This window comes from Schistocerca serialis, chromosome 5, assembly GCF_023864345.2.
Source record: "Schistocerca serialis cubense isolate TAMUIC-IGC-003099 chromosome 5, iqSchSeri2.2, whole genome shotgun sequence".
Classification (NCBI taxonomy): domain Eukaryota; kingdom Metazoa; phylum Arthropoda; class Insecta; order Orthoptera; family Acrididae; genus Schistocerca; species Schistocerca serialis.
Window position 1 is genome coordinate 120902685 of NC_064642.1, and position 19937 is coordinate 120922621.

Genomic DNA, 19937 nt, shown 5'->3' on the forward strand with positions numbered 1-19937 from the left:
ATTAATATTAATAAAGCACATCACTTACCATGTTTCACGTGCAATAACTACGTTTCTCATCGACTGTCCTACCAGTATTTACAGGTGAGTACTCAGGTTCGCAAAGGTAATTACGAAAACACCTCACCAAACACCTTTGGGTAGGTAGGGGGAAAGATATTGCTTCATGGTCGCCTTTAAAAAAATATATAGTTGACATCAGTGAGTGGCTTATATGTATCTTTCTCTGTTTTCTATCTTAGGCCTACCTGAAGCCATGATCCACTGCCGGTTCAATCTGTCACCATTCGACGTTTTTAGATGTTTGAAGCATATGTTTGTTGCAGGCAACGTTCAGGCAATGGCCTATTTGTCGGGAGGACAATACCTTCACCCTGTTTAAAGACAAGCTGTGAAAACAGCTGAAGTAAACTGTATGCCCTAAATCATTAACACAGCACAAAGTATGATGAAGTTACACAGCTCACAGGTGACGAGCAAAATGCTTCTCAAACGTGCATTAAGGCCGACTCGGTAAGTTATGACACGTTTTAAGATAGCGTCAGCAATTTTTTGAATGCAGACATCAACTAGCGTCGCCTTGTCCGAGGTCGTACTGACTAAACGCGAAGGTGAGCTGACGAAGCAAACGCTTCTCATACGTGTAGTTAAGTCGACTTGGTGAAATACTACGCCCTTTGCTACTGCCTCAACAATTCCTTGCATGTGCAAGTTAGGGGTCGAACAAGTCATGACGTGCTGAGAATGCAGCAAGATAGACATAAAAATCAAGCAGCCACTAGTAGTAGCAAGTCACTGATGTTGTTGCTCGCATAATTCTCCGTACTGTGTGCATGCGTCATTGAGAGATTTCTAATTACGCTATGTATTGTATGTCTGCTGTGAATCACATAACAATACTACTAATGTATTTCGTAGTTTGTCTATCAGTTACTCATTGTAATTCAAGACAACAGGGATTCTTCTGTTTCCATTTTGCACAATTTGGAGCAGATGAAAGAAGATGCAAGCGGAAGCGCAAAACGCGTTGAAAGTGTATCAGCATTGTGGGGAGAGAGGAAAGCTTATCTTTATGCGTATAAGGCGCACCAACACGAAATATGGAGAAGCGCTGCTTGTTTATTTGAAGAGCTCCATAGTATAGCTATCTACATGGTTGACAGTTATCTATGATGACTAACTAAAGCTTCTTGCCATTAGCAGATAATGTATGATTTACGGGGGTAGAGTACAGATCATGGGCACAGTCAGGTTCGACAATAGTTGTAAGAACTGACATTGTGGACGTAGTATTTCTCTCTGTGCATGAGTCTAGTAATAACGGTGTACACGTTAGCGCATATTATTAGAATATAAAATAAGACCAACAATTTCAAGCCCTGTTCATAGGTTTTACGTAGTGAAACTAAAAGAGAAATTAATGTTCGCTCCCTAATGGAAGACTGTTATGGTACTGAGTGTAATTTGCAAGGAAGTTCACACACAGATTCATCTAAACACCTTTTTAAGAGAAAACTTGAAAACAACACAGTTTCTGAAGGAAAACTGCCTTACAGAACCTGAACACTTTAAAGGGTATCATAGATATGAATTTATTTATTACATTGAACCGTGGTGATAGGTTATGGAAACATTATTCATCTTGTACATTGTTTTTCTGCAAAATTCAGTTCACTGTAAGTTAGATTTAAGTAATGGAGATACATCTGTTAATACGTGCTAAGCTCGTGGAGATACTGTTTGGAACAGATAGATTGTAAAAGCTGCTGAAACAGAAAAATGAGTGAATAACGAGTGGGTTTCTGATGATTACGCTTTTAACACTCGAATATATACAAGTCTGATAGATGATCGGATATAGTACAAGGAACCTAGAAACTTCTCGAATTGCTGCTCCCCGATTTTTGAGAAAGAATTGCGAGAAATTGGTAAATTGCTTAAAATATGTATTTTACTTGTTTGCAAAACCCTCCTGCTCAAGTAAGGTGAAGCAAAACAAATGTTCATCATTCCAACGTACATAAATTTATTGCAGTCACAAATTAGTTTGAGCGGTGTTCCATAAAGGTGACAGACAGCCCTAAAAAAGGTTCCTACTGAGTTGAAGCATGTGCAAACTTCCGAAAAACAAAATAAATGTTTTTGTTCAAAATGGTTCAAATGGCTCTGAGTACTATGCGACTTAACTTCTGAGGCCATCAGTCCCCTAGAACTTAGAACTACTTAAACCTGACTAACCTAAGGACATCACACACATCCATGCCCGAGGCAAGATTCGAACCTGCGACCGTAGCGGTCACGCGGTTCCAAACTGAAGCGCTTAGAACCGCACGGACACACCGGCCGGCTAATATTTTTGTACTAACGTGCATGGTATCCAGCTTTCCGATTAAGAGTGCCCGGTTGTCGAGGAAATCGAGGAACAGAAGAGGAGGTGGAGGAGGAGGAAGAGGAGTGGGTGTTCAGAAGAGAACGAACAATAGTCTTTATGGTTGTTCCATTATGTACCGCGAAAAAAACATGTAAATCTCGTAATGCTGCAGACTGCTGATACAGACATCTACCATTTCTCTTAGATAACAAACCTTCCGATGGTAGCATCACTGCCCATCAACAGTCTGTCGTACTACGTGAGTGCTGTTTTTGTTACTTTCATTCAAAAGGAATTTAGCTGAACACCTAACTGACTGTTGACAGTCCAAACCAGTTAACAGTAAACCGCCTAGAATGAATATTTCAAATATTAAAATATTATTTGTATATTTAAAGTTCATCAACTTTAGACACAATTAGTAAAAGAGTGTATGTAAACATTACTTGCGTTATAGCTACAATCATGAATATTCAGATTTTAAATGTAAATAGATAATGACTGTATGAAATGGGTCACAGAACGGTTATACTTAATTGCTAAGACTGTGAATGAACTCTTACACTAAAACAAAAACATGGACGTAACATGCGAAGACGAACTAGAATTTCAGGCAGCAAAGCTTTGTGATGTTTGCCATGAAGAGTGAAATTAACTTTCATTTTATGGGGCATTTAGAGGAGCTGCAAATGCTAGTTACATCTTCAACTACAGACTTAGCTTTAAAGTACCCATCGTAATTCACAACTTGAGTAATTATGATCCACATTTTTATCACAAACATATGTAAAGATATGATGATAGATTACGATAAGGAAGTGAAAATAGATCCTAGATAAGTTTCACTGACACCATCGAACATGAAGTATTAATCATTTTGATAGAAAAGAATTGCCGTGATCGTCCAAAAGATATAGTGTGACATAAGATTTCAATTTCTAGACTCGTTTTCTCTTGAAAAGGATAGATCACATTTTAAAAAGAAAAAATTTTCAAAAGGAAAGAGAGTGTAATATAATTAATCAGTAGGGTATATCTCCAAACAACTACATAAGTAATGAGTTTGTTTTATGAGTTCATTTACCTCCAATTGAGAATTTTGAAAGTTTACCCACAGGTGAAACTATCACCGAAGGTCAATACCAACGTGTATGCAGTATATGCCATTTATTCAATTGTGAGATACTCTTTAGCAGTATGTGCGCTAATATTCTGGAAACATCCTCCAGGCTATGATTAAGCCATGTCTCCGCAATATCGTTTCTTCCAGGAGTGCTAATCTTGCAAGATTCGCGGGAGAGATTCTGTGAAGTTTCGAAGATAGGAGAAGAGGCGCTGCCAGAAGTATGGCTGTGAGTACGGGTCGGGAGTTGTGTTTGGATAGCTCAGTCGGGCCGGCACGGTAGCTCAGTGTGTTCGGTCAGAGGGTTAGCTACCTTCTGAAATATAAAACTGAGCGAACGGATCAACGAGGCACCTGAAAGGGTGTCGTGGGACATCCACCCCGAACAAATACAACGAACAACATAGAACAAACTGAGATCAACCGAAAAAAAGTTGATAAAGAACTGGCCTGCAAAAGTCGAAGGTCCCGAGTTCGTGTCTCGGTCCGGCAAACAATTTTAATCTGCTAGAAACTCTCATTTCTCTACACTGTTTGCATCCCATCTCATCCATAGGAGAAGAGGATTATTGCTTCAGAGATTTCATCCCTCCTGACCTTGTTCTCAAGCAGCGTTTCCTCCCCACAGGCAGACTACAAGCAGTCCTTTTTGGTGATTACAGAAGATTATTTGACATTGTGTATGTGATCTTTTCAATGCACTAACCGTTCTAGTAGAAATTTCTTAACATTGAGTATAGATTTAAGTGTCAGGATGTCGTTTCTGAAAGTATTTGTATGGAGTGTGGCCATGTATGGAAGTGAAACGTGGACGATAAATACATTGGACAAGAAGAGAATAGAAGCTTTCGAAATGTGGTGCTACAGAAGAATGATGAAGATTAGATGGGTAGATCACATAACTAATGACGAGGTATTGAAGAGAATTAGGGAGAAGAGAAAATTGTGGCACATCTTGACTAGAAGAAGGGATAGGTTGGTAGGACATGTTCTGAGGCATCAAAGGATCACCTATTTAGTACTGGAGGGCAGCGTGGAGGATAAAAGTCGTAGACGGAGACCGGGAGATGAATACACTAAGTAGATTCGAAAGGACGTAGGTTGCAGTAGGTACTGGGAGATGAAGAAGCTTGTACAGGATAGAGTACCATGAAGAGCTGCATCAAACCAGTCTCTAGACTGAAGACCACAACAACAACAACAACCGTTCTAGGGATTTGCGCATACTGTTTATTTTAACTGACTGTCTGGTTCTTGAGTTGCTAATAGTCATAGCATATCTCTTGCTTTCAAATTCTTTATTAACGCATTTTCTGTGGGAGACAATGCTTTGTGTGGGTTGCAAATTACTTCTTTCTTGCTATCAAGGTCAGTATGATATTTGTGTGCACGATTCTTGCTATAAAAAGTACAGTGATTACACATCAAATTATTTTCTTTTTTAATTTTTTCTGCCTTATGTACGGTGAAAATTACCATCTTCTGTAAGGAGGTTTTGAAATCTTATATGCCTGTGCTATTAACAGTGAAAATTCAGAGTGTATTCCTTTAACTTGTGACTCATTGGTAACTGTTTAAACTACATGGAGCCTAGACACTTTTTAAGTCTTCTGCTTTTTTTGTGAAGTGAATAAATAAGGGCTCACGTGTGGTTGCGGTCGCCAATCCTCCAGACTCATCCAACGTTGCACCTGTTACGAACTCAGCTTTTGCAGTTTGGGGCCACCAAATACAAAAGTTGCCCCAATGCATTACTCAATCGCTTCAAGTAAAATTTAGAGCGACAGAGGGACTACAAGTAACCAACATGTCTGCACAGCCCCTGCGTCACGTGTGGCTCTTACAGTGCACCTCCAAGCTTCTTCGATGCCAGCCGACTTTTCTTGACAGGGCCCCAACCCAAGCATGATGATGCAGCCTCCATCTCCTCATAGTTTGATGCAGCCGTAGATTCGGAGACCACCTTCCCTGCGACCACTGTGTTCCATGATTGATTCTTTGTCTTTGCTGTCCCCACCACCTCCAGCAGCTACATACCCTCCACTGACTCCTCAGGATCCAACGCCCTACCAGCTCCAGCATCACTGGCTGTAGCACCACCAGCTGCAACATCACTAGTTCCAGTGACACCAGCACCAATGTCAGTAGCACCAGGTCCCACGCTACAGGCTCCAGGTCCACTAGCACCCCACCACCGACCTCCATACGACCAGTCCACACCATGACCCCCTCACTGGACCGACGTCTTTGCTTCCTTTGTCCTCAGCACTCGACCATTCTCGACTCTCCGTCTGATGGTAGCGTTCCTGCGCTCTCTTCCGACTACATGCGGCATGGCTTGTCCCTCGCTGACGAATTACCTTTGGCTACGCCTTTTTTTCTTCCTATCGCTGTCACTCTCCCACATCCTCTGTTTCCTTTCAGAGTGTGGGTCATGCTCGCTTCATGCTCTTCCTTTCTTCACTGACACGTAACTTCACAGTACATATCGCGCCTGCTGCAGGACAATGCCATGTGCCACCCCAGCCTGGTTGTCTCCTGTGGCCTCAGAGGACTTCCGCTTTTCTCGTCTGGGCACAGTGGACAGGGTGCCTGCTGGGCTTCCTCAGAATTTCTCTGATCTTGGAAATTTCACCGCATTCGCTGGCCGTGTGTAGTCAGTCCGCCTTTGGCTGCCTGGTCACCTCTTCTCTACCACAATCCTGCATGTTTCTTGTTCTCCAAGACCACACAGACAGAACTCTCTATCTTCGGGTCCCACTTCTTCTTCTGGGTCTCTGCCGCTGCTGGCGCCCATCCCTGAATCTGACACCTCGCTGGGACGCCTCTCCCCAAGTGGACACTTCTTCTCTGACTGGTGCTGGTATCTCTTCCCTGTGAGTGAAGAGTATGTGGTAACCTCAGCTATCAACTACATCACAGCCACTGACCTTACAGAGAGATGGTTCTGCCATCTCCTCCACGGGAAAGAGGGATGCCGTAATGAAGCTAATGTACTATCACATGCGGCCCGTCCTGTATGCCAGCAACACAACCGAGGAGGTGATCGGCACTGTCTCGCATCCAAGAGTCAAGTGCAACTGCCACGTTTCCCTATTATTCCTCTCTCAGACAACTTTAAGTAATGCCGCCTACCCAGCAGTAGCCATCGAGACTTCACGGCTCTGTACTTACGAATGCACAATCCCTGAGCACGTAGTGCACTCCAGACTTAACGCCATCCATGTCCTGGGCCCACCATAAAGAGCCAATGGTAAGTGTAGACCGCTGAGTCATCGCGGGAGCATCTACCATAGACTCTGTAAGTGATACGCTACTATAAATAGCCAGTATGGTTAGTCACAGCGGCTAGCGTAAGCGATGTAGCTCATATCTGCTAAGAAATTGTTTGTATTGTGACGAATTGGAAGATCTTTTAGTTGTGTTTTCTGAAGGTGCTTCATGTTGAACCTGCTGGGCACATCCATTCATTAGTAGCATCAAACATCCACAGCGGGACTAACAAAAAGGCTACATTTTACAAGTAGATCTTGAAGATCCTGAGAGTATTCACGATCTTAATTCTGATTTGCCCATATGTCCTGAAAAAATAGCACAACCGTACACTTGTAACAAGAAATAAATGCCTACTACGTGTAACAAAAAAATGTACCTTATTGACCAGAAAAATCTAAATCGTTTGTTTTCATCATAAATTATTATTCAAGAAATACATATAATTTGAACGTTTAGACCAGTTTGTCGGATGGAATCATACACTGAGATAAACGCACAGAAATACGTAAATGTAAATAACGATTCTGAGAAGAAGTTGTTCATAGTCACTAATAACAGTGTGCTTGTTAAAACCATGCAGAATGTACAAACAACGGTAGACATAAGACACGCAATATAATGGAAGCGTATATATGGTGCTACTACATCAATAATTAAACCAACCTTTCAAAGTTTTGTAGTTTAATTTATCATGTTTATGAGGATATTAAGACTGAGATACAGACGTTGCTTAATCTTTCAGGTTTCCCATAAAGCGAAAAATACAATATTCCAGTTGTAAGTAAAAAGAACCTAGAGTTAACGAAAGATGTGTTAAGAGAAAAACCAATAGTGAAATTTATTGGCCTAAGACCTGAAAAGTATGTACAGGAGGCTGAATCAGCGTAATTCAGAGGGCGATAGGTTTAAAGCATTATTGTGATAAGAAGGTATCCGTTAATGATTACCATGAAAGTATACTAAATTCAGATATCAAATCTACTGATCAGTACGTTATTTCACCACAGTGTCTTGTGTTTTCCACTGTGTGATGTCATAGATTAGCGTTGTCAGTAGGAGATGACAATCGTTTTGAACTGGTAGAGAGACTTAATACCCAAGCACAGGGTGAAATGCATATGACTTATAGTTTTACTGTTTTATAATAAATAAACTCGTAATAATTATTGTTAATCTTTTATTTTCACCGTAATATTTTGGAAGTTAGGAACGCTATATCTGAATTTGGTAGATTTGTTTCAGTACTGCTAAAAATTCTCCGCAAATTTCTGCAATTTCTGCAAGAAATTTTCGTGAGCAGTGTGAAAACTGATAGTAAGCAAGTAATTCATGTTTCATTCTTCACAACTTGCTGCATCACGAGCAAATAAACGGACGTCACTAAATGAAGTGTGCCCTGCTAACAGCCCAGCTCACCGAGTGTTTGCTAACCTTCAAAGCACATGCTCCTTACATTTACATCGCGCGCAAGACAGTAGAATAGAATACTCGGCGCGTATGCTGATGCCTTTTACGAGACAGTCACACGGTCTTTGAGGGCATTGGGAGATTGTAAGGGACTGACACATTCGAGGACAGCTGGTAATGGAGAAACCAACAAGGAAATTAGAGATACGAGTATTAATTCGTTATAGGACGCTGTTGCCCAGTTACAATAGGTGAATAATGAATCTCTGTCTGTTACATTTTCCGGTATTGATGACCTCGTCGTTTAGACCCACACTAGTCAATTAATCAATCAGTCTGTTACATCTTCTACCGATCTGTAATTTATTCTCCTCTTTCCATATTAACTTTGATCCTCAAAGGAAATCAGGGAAACTAGCGACACTTACACGACTATTTGAAGTAAATTAATGGCAAATATTTGGAATAAGTGTGTAATGATACACGGAATCTTTATCCAGCGTTCGTGTCATATGCAAGCATTAACAAGTATATTTGAGGAAAAAGTTGGGAAATAAAAGTAGTGATATTAATTTTTTCACAGCGTGGAAAACTGAGGGAGAGTCTTTTTCGTTTCTTCAGCACCATTAACTTCTTATAGCGGCGTATGTTTCTGTGGTATAGAGCTATGGCTATTATTTCCGTAGTGACTATTGAAATGATGGCAATGGAGACATTATCTCTACTGCAACAGCAGCATTGTTGACGAATCGTCATAATCAGAGCAATTCCATGAAACATTTTGCATAAATATAGGCCTCAATACAGGAATAGGAATACTCTGGTGATTATAATCCACGACAATATCAGGTTCTCCGATTGGGTTCAAAATTAGTGTGAACCCTGGTTCAGAAGTTGAAAGTACGTCAGGTATAGACAGGCGAAACAAAGATTTGGGGGCCAAAGTCATTCTTTGTAAGAGACTCGGAGGACGAAATGTGCAAGGTGGTCGCAAACTCGCTGGCTCCAGAAAGAATCGTTGCTCGCCTGTGGGAAGGATAACACTGTCCAACAGCCACCGAGCACCTAAAATACCTTTACGCCGAAAACGTTGTCCACGGTTCACAGCCCTTTGTTTAATTCGTCTATTTACTGGAAACATGTTACTTTGAGGTACGTAGGAAAATAGAATCTGCCGTCCTCCATCTAATCTGGGACCATCGTTTTTCAGGGTTCGCAGTACAATACACATTTAATTGGAAGCAAGTTTAGCATGTAAGGAGATACTGGCCCCTGATGAACTGTCATAATATCCGTTGTACTGGACGACTGGAAGGCGACACAGTCCCCAAAGGAATCTTACTCATGGGTTGTCGTGGCCTATGGCCGCAGTGTAAATTAGATTAGACTAGATTAGATATGCTTTTTGTTCCAATTGATCTATAGTGACGAAACTCACAGGGTACAAAAAATTTCACAAAAATAAGTAGCACAACGTTTACTGAATTGTTTTATTTCGTATGCTTTGTTCCTGTTGCACTCTTTTTCGCAACTAGTTAACAGTTCTTTGTCTAGTCGTTCTAGGTCATGTAATAGAAGCATTACTCCGCTAGTGAACGTATTTCAGGATGAGTGAGACAGGTTTAATAAAATTGGTATTCACTTGACTCGGCATTGTTTATTCTGGCTTGGAACCCAGGTGGCGAAATTGGCGTTCTTCTTATCCGTGCCGGTGTCGTATTACATGCTGTATGCGATGTTGTTGTGCGACAGGGCACAGATGTGAAGCTAGAGATGGTTGTTCATTGTGTTTGTGCAGTATAGAACATACTCCCGTCCGCTAGTTTCAACAAGTCACGGAATCCACACGCACAATCTCGATAAAACACGCTACCGCTACCATCACAACTTTCAATAACGTCTTTCTCAGTTCCATCTCAATATCTGATTTCAATAACGAAAGTTTTCTTCGCTTGCGCTAATCTACTTCTGATGTTACACATTACTATTATCTAGTCTGATACCCAGAAGTTAAGAGATCTCCAAGCTCCACTAACAATATACATGGATTTATCAACTCGTTGTGCCGCCTAAAGTGTGTCATGACGATATGGACACATGTGACATAAACGACACAACTGATACTATTTAGCGTTCTTCCAAGAACTGGTGTGGGCAGAGGTCTTGTATATAGTATTTCTGACTGGATGTTCATTGTTCGTTCGTGAATTTGATTCCAAAATAGGAGAATTCTTTCATTCACTCTCATTTTTACTACACCTCATCATCTTAGACTGTTTTATTTATGTTGAAGCCATATCAGTGCACTCGTTTAAACAGTTCTACGTCTTTCTTACCTCCGACCAAACGGTAGAGAGGTTATATCGCCGCAGTGCATCCTCGCCTCGTATGAGCTTGTTTCTGGGAGGTGTTTACTGATTCCTGGCTGTAGAATGGTTGCAGATTCATCGACACGTTATCAAAGAACACACAGGGAGTTACACATTACTATTATCTAGTCTGATACCCAGAAGTTAAGAGATCTCCAAGCTCCACTAACAATATACATAGATTTATCAACTCGTTGTGCCGCCTAAAGTGTGTCATGACGATATGGACACATGTGACATAAACGACACAACTGATACTATTTAGCGTTCTTCCAAGAACTGGTGTGGGCAGAGGTCTTGTATATAGTATTTCTGACTGGATGTTGCGGTTATTTGGCTTACAGTATTCGAGTCTTTGTAATGTACAATGACAAATTCGAATGACATTACACATTGTTATCTCAATACTCCTAAGGCTAAGGTGTGAAAGGACTTCATTATCACCCTTAAATGATGTTACGGTGTTGTTGAGTAGTAACGGAGAGAGAGAGAGAGAGAGAGAGAGAGGAATCGTTCAAAAGCAATACGGGTAAGTTCAATCACAAGATGCAAGCCAGCGTCAGGATCGTTATTTTTGGTGTGGACGAGAAGTCGACTCTGCGAGTCAGCTGCTCTGTCTAGAGACGTCAGAAGAATTTACTTCACATAAACAAACCGCTTGACAGAGTGAATGTTAAGTCGTATCCTCAATGGACTGATCAAGGAAAGGTGAGTCGTTTTTATGTCGGGAAGGCAATGTCTCACTCTTGATCATCTAGCATGCCCCTGGAATATATTCATTTCTCTCAGTTGTGTAGAAAGTTATCAACACCGTGACATTACTGCTTCCAAACTTCGCCTTATGTACAGGTCCATTTCATAGTGACAGAATAGGAGGCCCATAAGGGGAGAAGAAGGTGGCTGCACGCAATGGCGTGGTCATATTTTTTTTATTTGGAGGGTGTAGGTGGGAGGGATTTTTACAATAGCTCAAACCGAATACTAATTTTATTGATCTGTACTAATTTTATGTCCAACATCATAAAAATAAAGTTTGTCATTGGTTTACATTTGTTTAATTGGAACACTGATACATTAAGAAAACGATTTATTGACGTTAATTTTATAAGATTTTGACGTTTAAATAATTTTAATACGACATTTGCTAAGAGAATTTTCTACACCGATGCTATTAATTGTCTATTTTTATAGTCTAGGCCCGTGTTAATTTACTGTGAAGCTTATAAAATCTGCTTTTGTCTGATATGTTAATACCCATGAGTAAAACAAATGATTAAATCGTTTAATAGAAATTTAAAGTACCAAAAGAAGTTGACGGTCTATTAGTTTTGCCATATCACATATCACAGCTTGGACATTTCTTCTCGATGAATCGTCATCATAGCGAGCCCATTCAGACGTGCCTCGCTAGTTGTCTTCTTTAAGCGTGTCTTGATTCTCTTAAGGGTGGAGCAACTGCACTCATTGGAGGACGTTGTCACTGATAGAGCTGCCAAGAGCTGAACACACGAGGACAGATCTGGCAGTCGCAGACACACAAAGACTCCGTTGTGATTTGAGGCAACTGCTCCGGTCGATTCAGACGTTGATGGAAAAGTTTCACCTCAGCCGTTGTCGTTGTTAAATCGGCGAGTGATGGATCATCAGGTTTTCATGGTAGAAGACAAAGTTGTTAAAGAGCTACAACGTGTCAAGAACCGATCCTGCAGTGAAATAAGAAAGATATCTCGAAAGCGCGTGAACAGAGAGACTTTGTAGTAATGCTCAACTTCATCACCGGTATCCTGATTTGCACGATGTGTGTGCTTGGTAGCAATGCGCCGTTGCTTGATTTCAACTCCAGTGGCCAAAGCTATGTCTTTGGCCTGTGCAAAATCCGGTTGAAAGTATTAACGTTTTCTCTCCTTGCCAGCAGGTGCCTTGTGAGATCCCTGGCAATCCTGATTAACTCTGCATAATCTGCATCTGTATCTACATCTGAAGTTGACGACAAATGGACTCACCCAGCTCAAACAAATCAGAAAGTATAACCGAGCTGATGACAAAATCTCTCTTGGTAGTGGCTGCTAACAGTCATAGCATCGTTGAATGTGATTTTGTTGTCAAATTCTTGAATCTTCTCCAGATCTGAAACAACACAGCTGTATATTTCCTTGAAGTCTTGTAAGCTGCGAAGATGCTCAGTCCATCTAGCGAGTGTAGTACGTTTCAAACTCCTGACGCGAACATCGGTTCATTATTCAAGGGTGTCATTTAATACTTGCCCGCGCTTCGGTGGACCACAGAAATTACGTACAATTTCCTGTATTCCAAGCGAATTCCTGATAAGTGGAATGTTGCACCAAATTGAAATTATGAACTGCACAATGCGTATATAGCTAAAGGATAGTCCTTTTATATGAATGTATGAGCCCACGGGGTTTTCCTGACATGGATGCAGCACCAACATAGCCATTTCCCAGTCAAAATGACACAACGGGACCAAAATTTACCGAATTTTCAATTACAGTTCCAGCTAATCGTTTGCCAGTCATATCAAAAACTGGAATTAATTGCAAGAAATCTTCACGAATCTTGAACTCCGTGGAAATATAACGTACACAAAGAGATAGTTGCTCTCTTCCAGCAACATCAACAGTTTCATCCGCAAGAACCGTGAAATCTTTGGCATCATTAGTGCTCTGAAAAAGCTTTCCCAGGAGATGGTTATTTATGTAATTGCCGATCTGATTTTGTACTGGGGCTGGAACGTATTTATTACGAGTTCCTTCTAAACTTACTCGTACGTTTTCATCACCTTTCGCGCGATGTTTTAGAATGCCACGAATGTTACCAATGTTCTTGTCACCTTGTTTGCGAACTATAATATCCCCGAAGGCCCCTTAATGCTCTCTGCCGACATCAACTGAGAAAAACCGCCTCGATGATAAAGATTATGCGTTTTCTTTGTTTAACCACCTGCTCCACTAAACTTTGGTGCAAACATTATTTTATATCTTTTGTCTTGTTCATTATCATATGAACAAAATTGTCGCTTTCGATTGCAACAGCCTTATGGTAAGAGTTGCTCGCATGGATGATGAAACATTCAAGAGCATTCTTCCACTTCGAAAACCTGGAGGTTATCAGGGCTCCAACATTTTGATGACTACCTTTACTGGAACTTGTCTTAGCGAAAAGCTCGCAATACTTACAGAAGGCACCGTCTTCTTTGGGAGAGTATACCAACCAAAAATATTTCCCCATCCAACTTAGGTTGTACTACGATATTGGCCACTTTGCAAAGTGAGTGGAAATTTGAATCTTGCTTCTGGCACAAAAAGGTTTTGGAAGTGTTGTAGCTTCATGTGGTCATCAACTTTGATAGCAAATAATCACTTCTGCCACACTTACAGCCTGATGTTGAACTGTCAGAGGTTGATGTGTCAATAAAAGATGTTGACTTTGCTTCAGAACGCTAGTTTTGGATTAGCAATTACGCTTCTATTGTTTGAAATCAACAGCGGCTGCAACTGTGGTGGGTCTTCCATTTCCCGGCCTGAGAGGACGGAGTTGAAAAGTCGTGGTATTTTGGAGAAGTAGTTCAAAATGTTTCAACGTGTTGTTTTGCGATGCATTGTCTTAGCTCTCAAAATCAAGGGTTCACAGTACTGGCTTAAACAACACTGGTTTTCGTAACACAGTCGTATCAACAATTTAATAATTGGTAACGCAATACGGCATCCAATACGATGAGAAATGAGAAGGCGTATGCGGCGGGGGAAGGGGGGGAGGAGCTAAAAGTTAGGAACAGGTGCTTTGTACTTTATACAGATTCTGCTACATCAGTGGTCTTGCATTGGTATACATACACTTTTGTGGTGCACAAGAAGTTGGGATTCTTTGTTTAATGATGATTCTCTTATTTATGGGGCTTGTCAGCTGGGCGAATGACAGAATTATGAGAACATAAAGCCTCGAAAATCTTCGTGTGTGGCCAGTTCGTTCTCCAGAACGTAAATGAATGGGCATGGGATGCTCTAAGTCAAACGGCTTCTTGCTTGAGAGTGCCACCAACAAGCTCTGCTGGTCTCAAGAGGGCATTTGTCACACACTTTAACTGAAAAACACCAACAACGCATCTGCGGTGTTGATTGGATTATACATCCTTGTCTTTCATTACAGTCATCTGTTTTTGTCGTTGTAAGTCGCATCATACACTGTAACCGCTCACTAGGCCGTGTTCTTTGATCAGCTGTGGACACGGACAATACCCACTTGATGCCTCTCCTGCTGACCTCGCGTAACGTGAACTGTTTTGTCCACGCTAGCAGTGCGAGAGCTCAGCTACTGACCGAGCAATGGTTACGTCTGTCATCTATAACATCTAGCTATTTCATCTAGAAAACAGCAAATCTCACTCTTTTGCCATTCATTTGTATTTTAAGAACGTTGTCGTATATGTTTTCATTAATGGCTATTGCTGCAAGATTTACTCATGGTTTAAATGTGTTGAATGGTACCAATTTTAATTGGTCTTTGATCTGTGTTTCATAAGCAACCAGTACAAGAGAAAGATACAGAATGTCGAATGAATCAGGACCAGAGGGCCATCCAGCAGGTAAAGGATAGATGTTGGAGCAGTTCTATAAGAAGTAACAAGGAATCACAGTAACTCACAAGTATGTGATATTAGCAACAAAATAATACACAATTACATGTCTGCAGATGAATGCAGTGAGAAGAAACGCAGCGTTGTTGTGTTACAGTTTATTAGAGTTGGAGTGTGTATCAAATACGACATAAAACAAAGACTGGAGCTGACGAATATATTATAGACGCTATACAACTAGACAGGCAGCAGTGCTATGATGTTAGAGGGATTGGACAAGAAACAGTGTCTATAAAAATGTGTAATTAGGTCCTTCTGAAAGAGTAATATGAGAAAGGCGGAGGTAATCAATTATAGCAACCAAGTGCAGCAGTCAGTCGATTAGAAGAAGCAGTTTTAATTGTCACCTTCGATAAAAAATAAAGTTACGGAATAATTTTTGTGTTTCTTCGCAAACAAATGTTTGTAATCGTGGCACATACTGAAACACTGGTGCCACGAGACCATAGCATGCTGCTATAAGAGGAAAAACGGGCCAGCCCATTCACAAAGTGAAGTATCGTACTGTAACTCTATTTCTAAATTTGAAGAGGAGCAGCGCTGCAACATCCACGCACAGTTGGTAGAAGTGTCCGGCTGCACTGTGCCCTCATATGATACAGTGATTAGGTGGCACAGAGCTCCCAGTGTGGTCACAAATGTCCGAACGAAGAAAACGAGTGGCAGACCAATCTATGTGTAAAGAACCGGGAATCGCTAGAGAAGTAGAAATCTATGGCTCGGAAACCAGAGTATCCCAATAGAAGTGATGGTGAAAAAAAAATTAAAATCTATCATGGGTCAACTTGCAATATCTTGCACGAATTTCTGGAAAAAAAACGTTGCAGCCATCTGGATTCCGCCACTGTTCGCATCCACTCAGAAATACCGGCGTACGGGAGCAATAGCAGCAATGCTGCAGCTGCCTCAGGCCAGTTCAGATGAATTCTTATCCACTCACTCGTGATGCACGGGCGCTGGGTGTATCACTGAGACCCCGAGCCAAACAGCAAAGCAAGGAATGGAGAAGGAGAAAGACCTAACTACCACAGTGTAAGGCCATGATCTTTTTCGGGATTTCTATGCTGTGACACTAATCAATTATGCTCGTAAAGGGTAAACCTAAACCGTATTCTCCTGTCTTCTTCCCCTTTGATCGGGCGAACAACACTGTGTGGCAGTTACTTCCTGAGTGACGATGACGTAATTTTCGAGGGGCAATGTTTCCTGAACGCAGAGTACTGACTTCTACAACCAAGGTGGGAGCCAAGTCACCCGCTCGTTGGAAAAATGTGTCACATTTGTCACATTGAAGGGTGAATAAGTAGCGAGGGACTGACACCAGGTTTCACGGTCACACTTTTTTTAGGCGATAATTAGAACATTACGACGACTACCAACCAAATATAATTAGAGCCCTTTGATTTATTAGGTGCAGGAAACGATAACTACAGTAATTCTTCTGCAAAAACTTATCGCTCCACTTCTTGTTCTTTAGAGGTCCCACGAATAACGATTAAATTATGGACATTAGTCTATTCCTCACTGGATATTCTAGCATAAGATACCGACAAATATTCCTTTTAAGGGGGAATGCAGAGAGCCAAACTGACCGTCAGGAAAGTCTCTTTCGAGATGGTGTAGAACTTGCTGGCGGTGAGACGCATCGGTCGGTGCGTGCGACACAGGAATATGCGTAGCTCCATGCGAAACCGCGGGGAAGCATCCATCCAGTTGCAGCTGTATGCAGACATCTGCAGGCGTTCACTCTGCAAAACAAGAAGACAAATGGAAGCAGAAACAATAGAGTGGGAAGGCGAATCAGGCAGCGTACACCTTTGTATTTCATTTTGTTTCTTTACTGCTCGAGTAAATGCAGCATTCAAATGTGAGTGCTAGTGCTATATCTATTCTTATACGTCGTTAAGTTTTTCGTCTGTTGGTAACATATTTACAACGTTCATCAGCAAACGTATTATAATGGTACGTGACGAGCCAGCCAGCAAGCTATTGACGAAGTGTGTGTGTGTTAGGCAGTTACCAATGAGTGTGCTAAATAGTGAAGAAATTATTATCTTCCCCTTTACGAATAGCTATTGCACATTCTTTACTTGTGTGCTTCATTTGTCAGACATTTCTACAACAATTGGTTATTAAATAATAGCAAATGCCAATAAAAACTTGTATTTTTAATTAGATTTCTATATTTCCTAACGTTTCATGATCCCTACTTGATTTCAAACTGCAGTAGGATAAGAATTCGACAAAATTTTTAACATTTTGAAGAAGTATCTACAAGATGATATTTGTTATTACACGATTTTGTGAAGTGCTAATTCTGTTCCTTCAGCTGTAATTACTCTACAATCTAATGATTACATTTAATATTGGTATTACGTCCGTTAACTGGCTTTACACAAAATTCAGTGTGTCTTCGAAGCTTAAGAGAAGACAGATGCAAATGCGACTGTTTCCTGTTATCGTTTGTTACGTGTAATATCAACCGTATGTATGAGGAGTAGCAGTTACTCTAACGCCGACCACTGCAGAACTCTATGAATGATTCCTCACTTGTTCCTTACCTTTTCAGAAAATGGTAGTATATAGTAGTATAGGAAACTCATCAAGGTGCTCTTCGAAAGGAAGATTAAGGTTTAACATCCAGTCGACTTGGAGGTGATTAGAAACTGAGTACAAGTTCGGATTTTTTTAAGGATGGCGAAGGAAATCGGCCGTACTCTTTGGAAGGAACCATCTGGGCATTTGCCTGGAGGGATTTAGAGGAATCACGGAAAAGCCAAATCAGGATGGCCGGACGAGGATTTTAACCTTCAGCCTCTCGAATGCCAGTCCACCTAGTTCGGTTTGTGTTCTTCGAAGCACACACGTATACTGAGAGCTGTTTATTGTCCTGCTGATAGGTACCATCGTGCCGTGGGCAAACAAACTGCATGTAGGTTTGGACATGATTCCCAAAAACACGAGGGGCGTTCAGAAAGTAAGCTCCGATCGGTCGCGAAATGGAAACGACTATGAAAATCCGATAAAGCTTTGCACAGATGTGTTGGGTAGTGTCTCTAGTATAACCCCAGTTAGCATCACGTCGCTCTTCTCATTTCTGAGCTCGCAGTGAGTGCGTAAAGATGGCTAGAAAATAGTGTCTGCCGCCAAGTACGAGGGCCTGGTGAGAAATTTCGCCTGAAGCTATGCAGCTAACATTACATAACTGTCGTGCTGTTTCTTCTTCAAGACAATTCTCAGCCGCATTCTGCAGGGGCAATGACGATGCTCCTGCATCGTTTTCAAATGGAAATGTGAGATTACCCACAATACAGTCCGCAATTGTCTCCCCCTGAGTTTCATCTCTGGTCACATGAACCGCTGTCTTTGAAGACAACATTTTGACGCAGACAACGAGGTGTAGGCCAGCGTGGAGAATTGGCGGAAAGCACTGGCGGCTGCCTTCTATGATGAGGCTATTGAAAAGTTGGTACAACGCTATGACAAAAGTCTAAGTCAGAACGGCGACTGCGTAGAGAAGTAGCTGAAAGGTGTAGCTAATTGTTACAAGTAAAACATTTCTGATGTTCACTGTGGTTTCAATTTGGCAATCAATCGGAGCTTACTTTTTGAACAGGCCTCGCAGATGCATATATGTGTTGATCCACTGTGTCTTTTAGTATGACGAGATCATCCAGGGAATGCCACGAGAACATTCTCCAGACGATAACGCTTCCTCCTCCAGCCTGGACCCTTCCAAAGACCGCTGCAAGCTGTTTGATTTCTGTCCATGGAGAAAAAACGTGATTCATCTGAAAAGGCTACCTGTCGTCATGCAAAATCCAGCCTAGTCACCGATGAACAGCTTGCAACATAGGTGCATGAACCAGGCGCCTGTTATGAAGGCCCACACGCAGCAACGTTCGCTGAACAGTGCTTGAGGAGACACTTAGATGTCACCTTGGTTTATCTGGACGGTCAGTTGCTCAACAGTTGCACGTCTATTCTCCCGCACACATCTCCGCAGCCGTCGTTCACACCTGTCACTTACGGCGCGTGTTGCACCACATTTGCCTCGCTACCGGCTTTTGATAGCGCCATTTTGCCTTGCACGGTATACTTTAACCACGTTTCGGAAATGTTTCCATCCTTGGCCCAAAAGCCAGTAACCATGCCCATTTGGAGACCAGATAAATCGCTGCGTTTCTTAATTACGACAACGACTTCACTGTTTTCCTCTTTGCCCCCAACACGCTTTGTACTGTCTGTCGTCCACTGCTAGTGCTGAAAACGGTCGCCTCTAAGTCGATATTACGCGTTTGTCAGACATAGACGGTGATCACAGTAAAGTGACTGGACCGTGTATATTCCGTGTAAATTCTTGGATTTGATGAATCACTGCATTTATCATGCCCATGAAATGCGAGCGCAAAAGCACCACAAAATTTAATACAGGCCACAATTTTAGAGAGTACCTAACGATTTTCGCAAATCCGCCAATTCAGTATTTCAACTGATTGCCTATAAGCACTCTCCAGTTGTTTTCAAATACCGTTTCCCTAAAAGATGTCATTTGTGATTTAGACCACTCATGTTTCTGTATCTTCTATGATAAATGTGCGAGATCGTCAAGCCTCTTAGTGTACAATCGTTTCATACCCAGTATTTCTTTCGCAAACCACAAACACGGAAAGATGGTTCAAATGGCTCTGAGCACTATGGGACTTAACATCTGAGGTCATCAGTCCCCTAGACGTATAG

At 41.5% G+C, this 19937-nt stretch overlaps 2 protein-coding genes across 2 annotated transcripts in view; both read right to left on the minus strand.

Annotated features, from left to right (window-relative positions):
• Nucleotides 1-5717, minus strand: part of LOC126481783 (odorant receptor 82a-like) — a 146819-nt gene extending 141102 nt beyond the window's left edge. Inside the window, exon 1 of the mRNA XM_050105739.1 lies at nt 5543-5717. Within this exon, the coding sequence (XP_049961696.1) occupies nt 5543-5717 (175 nt within the window). The remainder of the gene's footprint in view (nt 1-5542) is intronic.
• Nucleotides 5718-6174: 457 nt separating this feature from the next.
• The window catches only part of LOC126481784 (odorant receptor 82a-like), a 93478-nt gene continuing 79715 nt past the window's right edge, over nt 6175-19937 (minus strand). Inside the window, exons 7-8 of the mRNA XM_050105740.1 lie at nt 16786-16945; nt 6175-6368 (exon numbers count right to left, since the gene is read on the minus strand). Coding sequence (XP_049961697.1) covers nt 6175-6368; nt 16786-16945 — 354 coding nt within the window. The remainder of the gene's footprint in view (nt 6369-16785; nt 16946-19937) is intronic.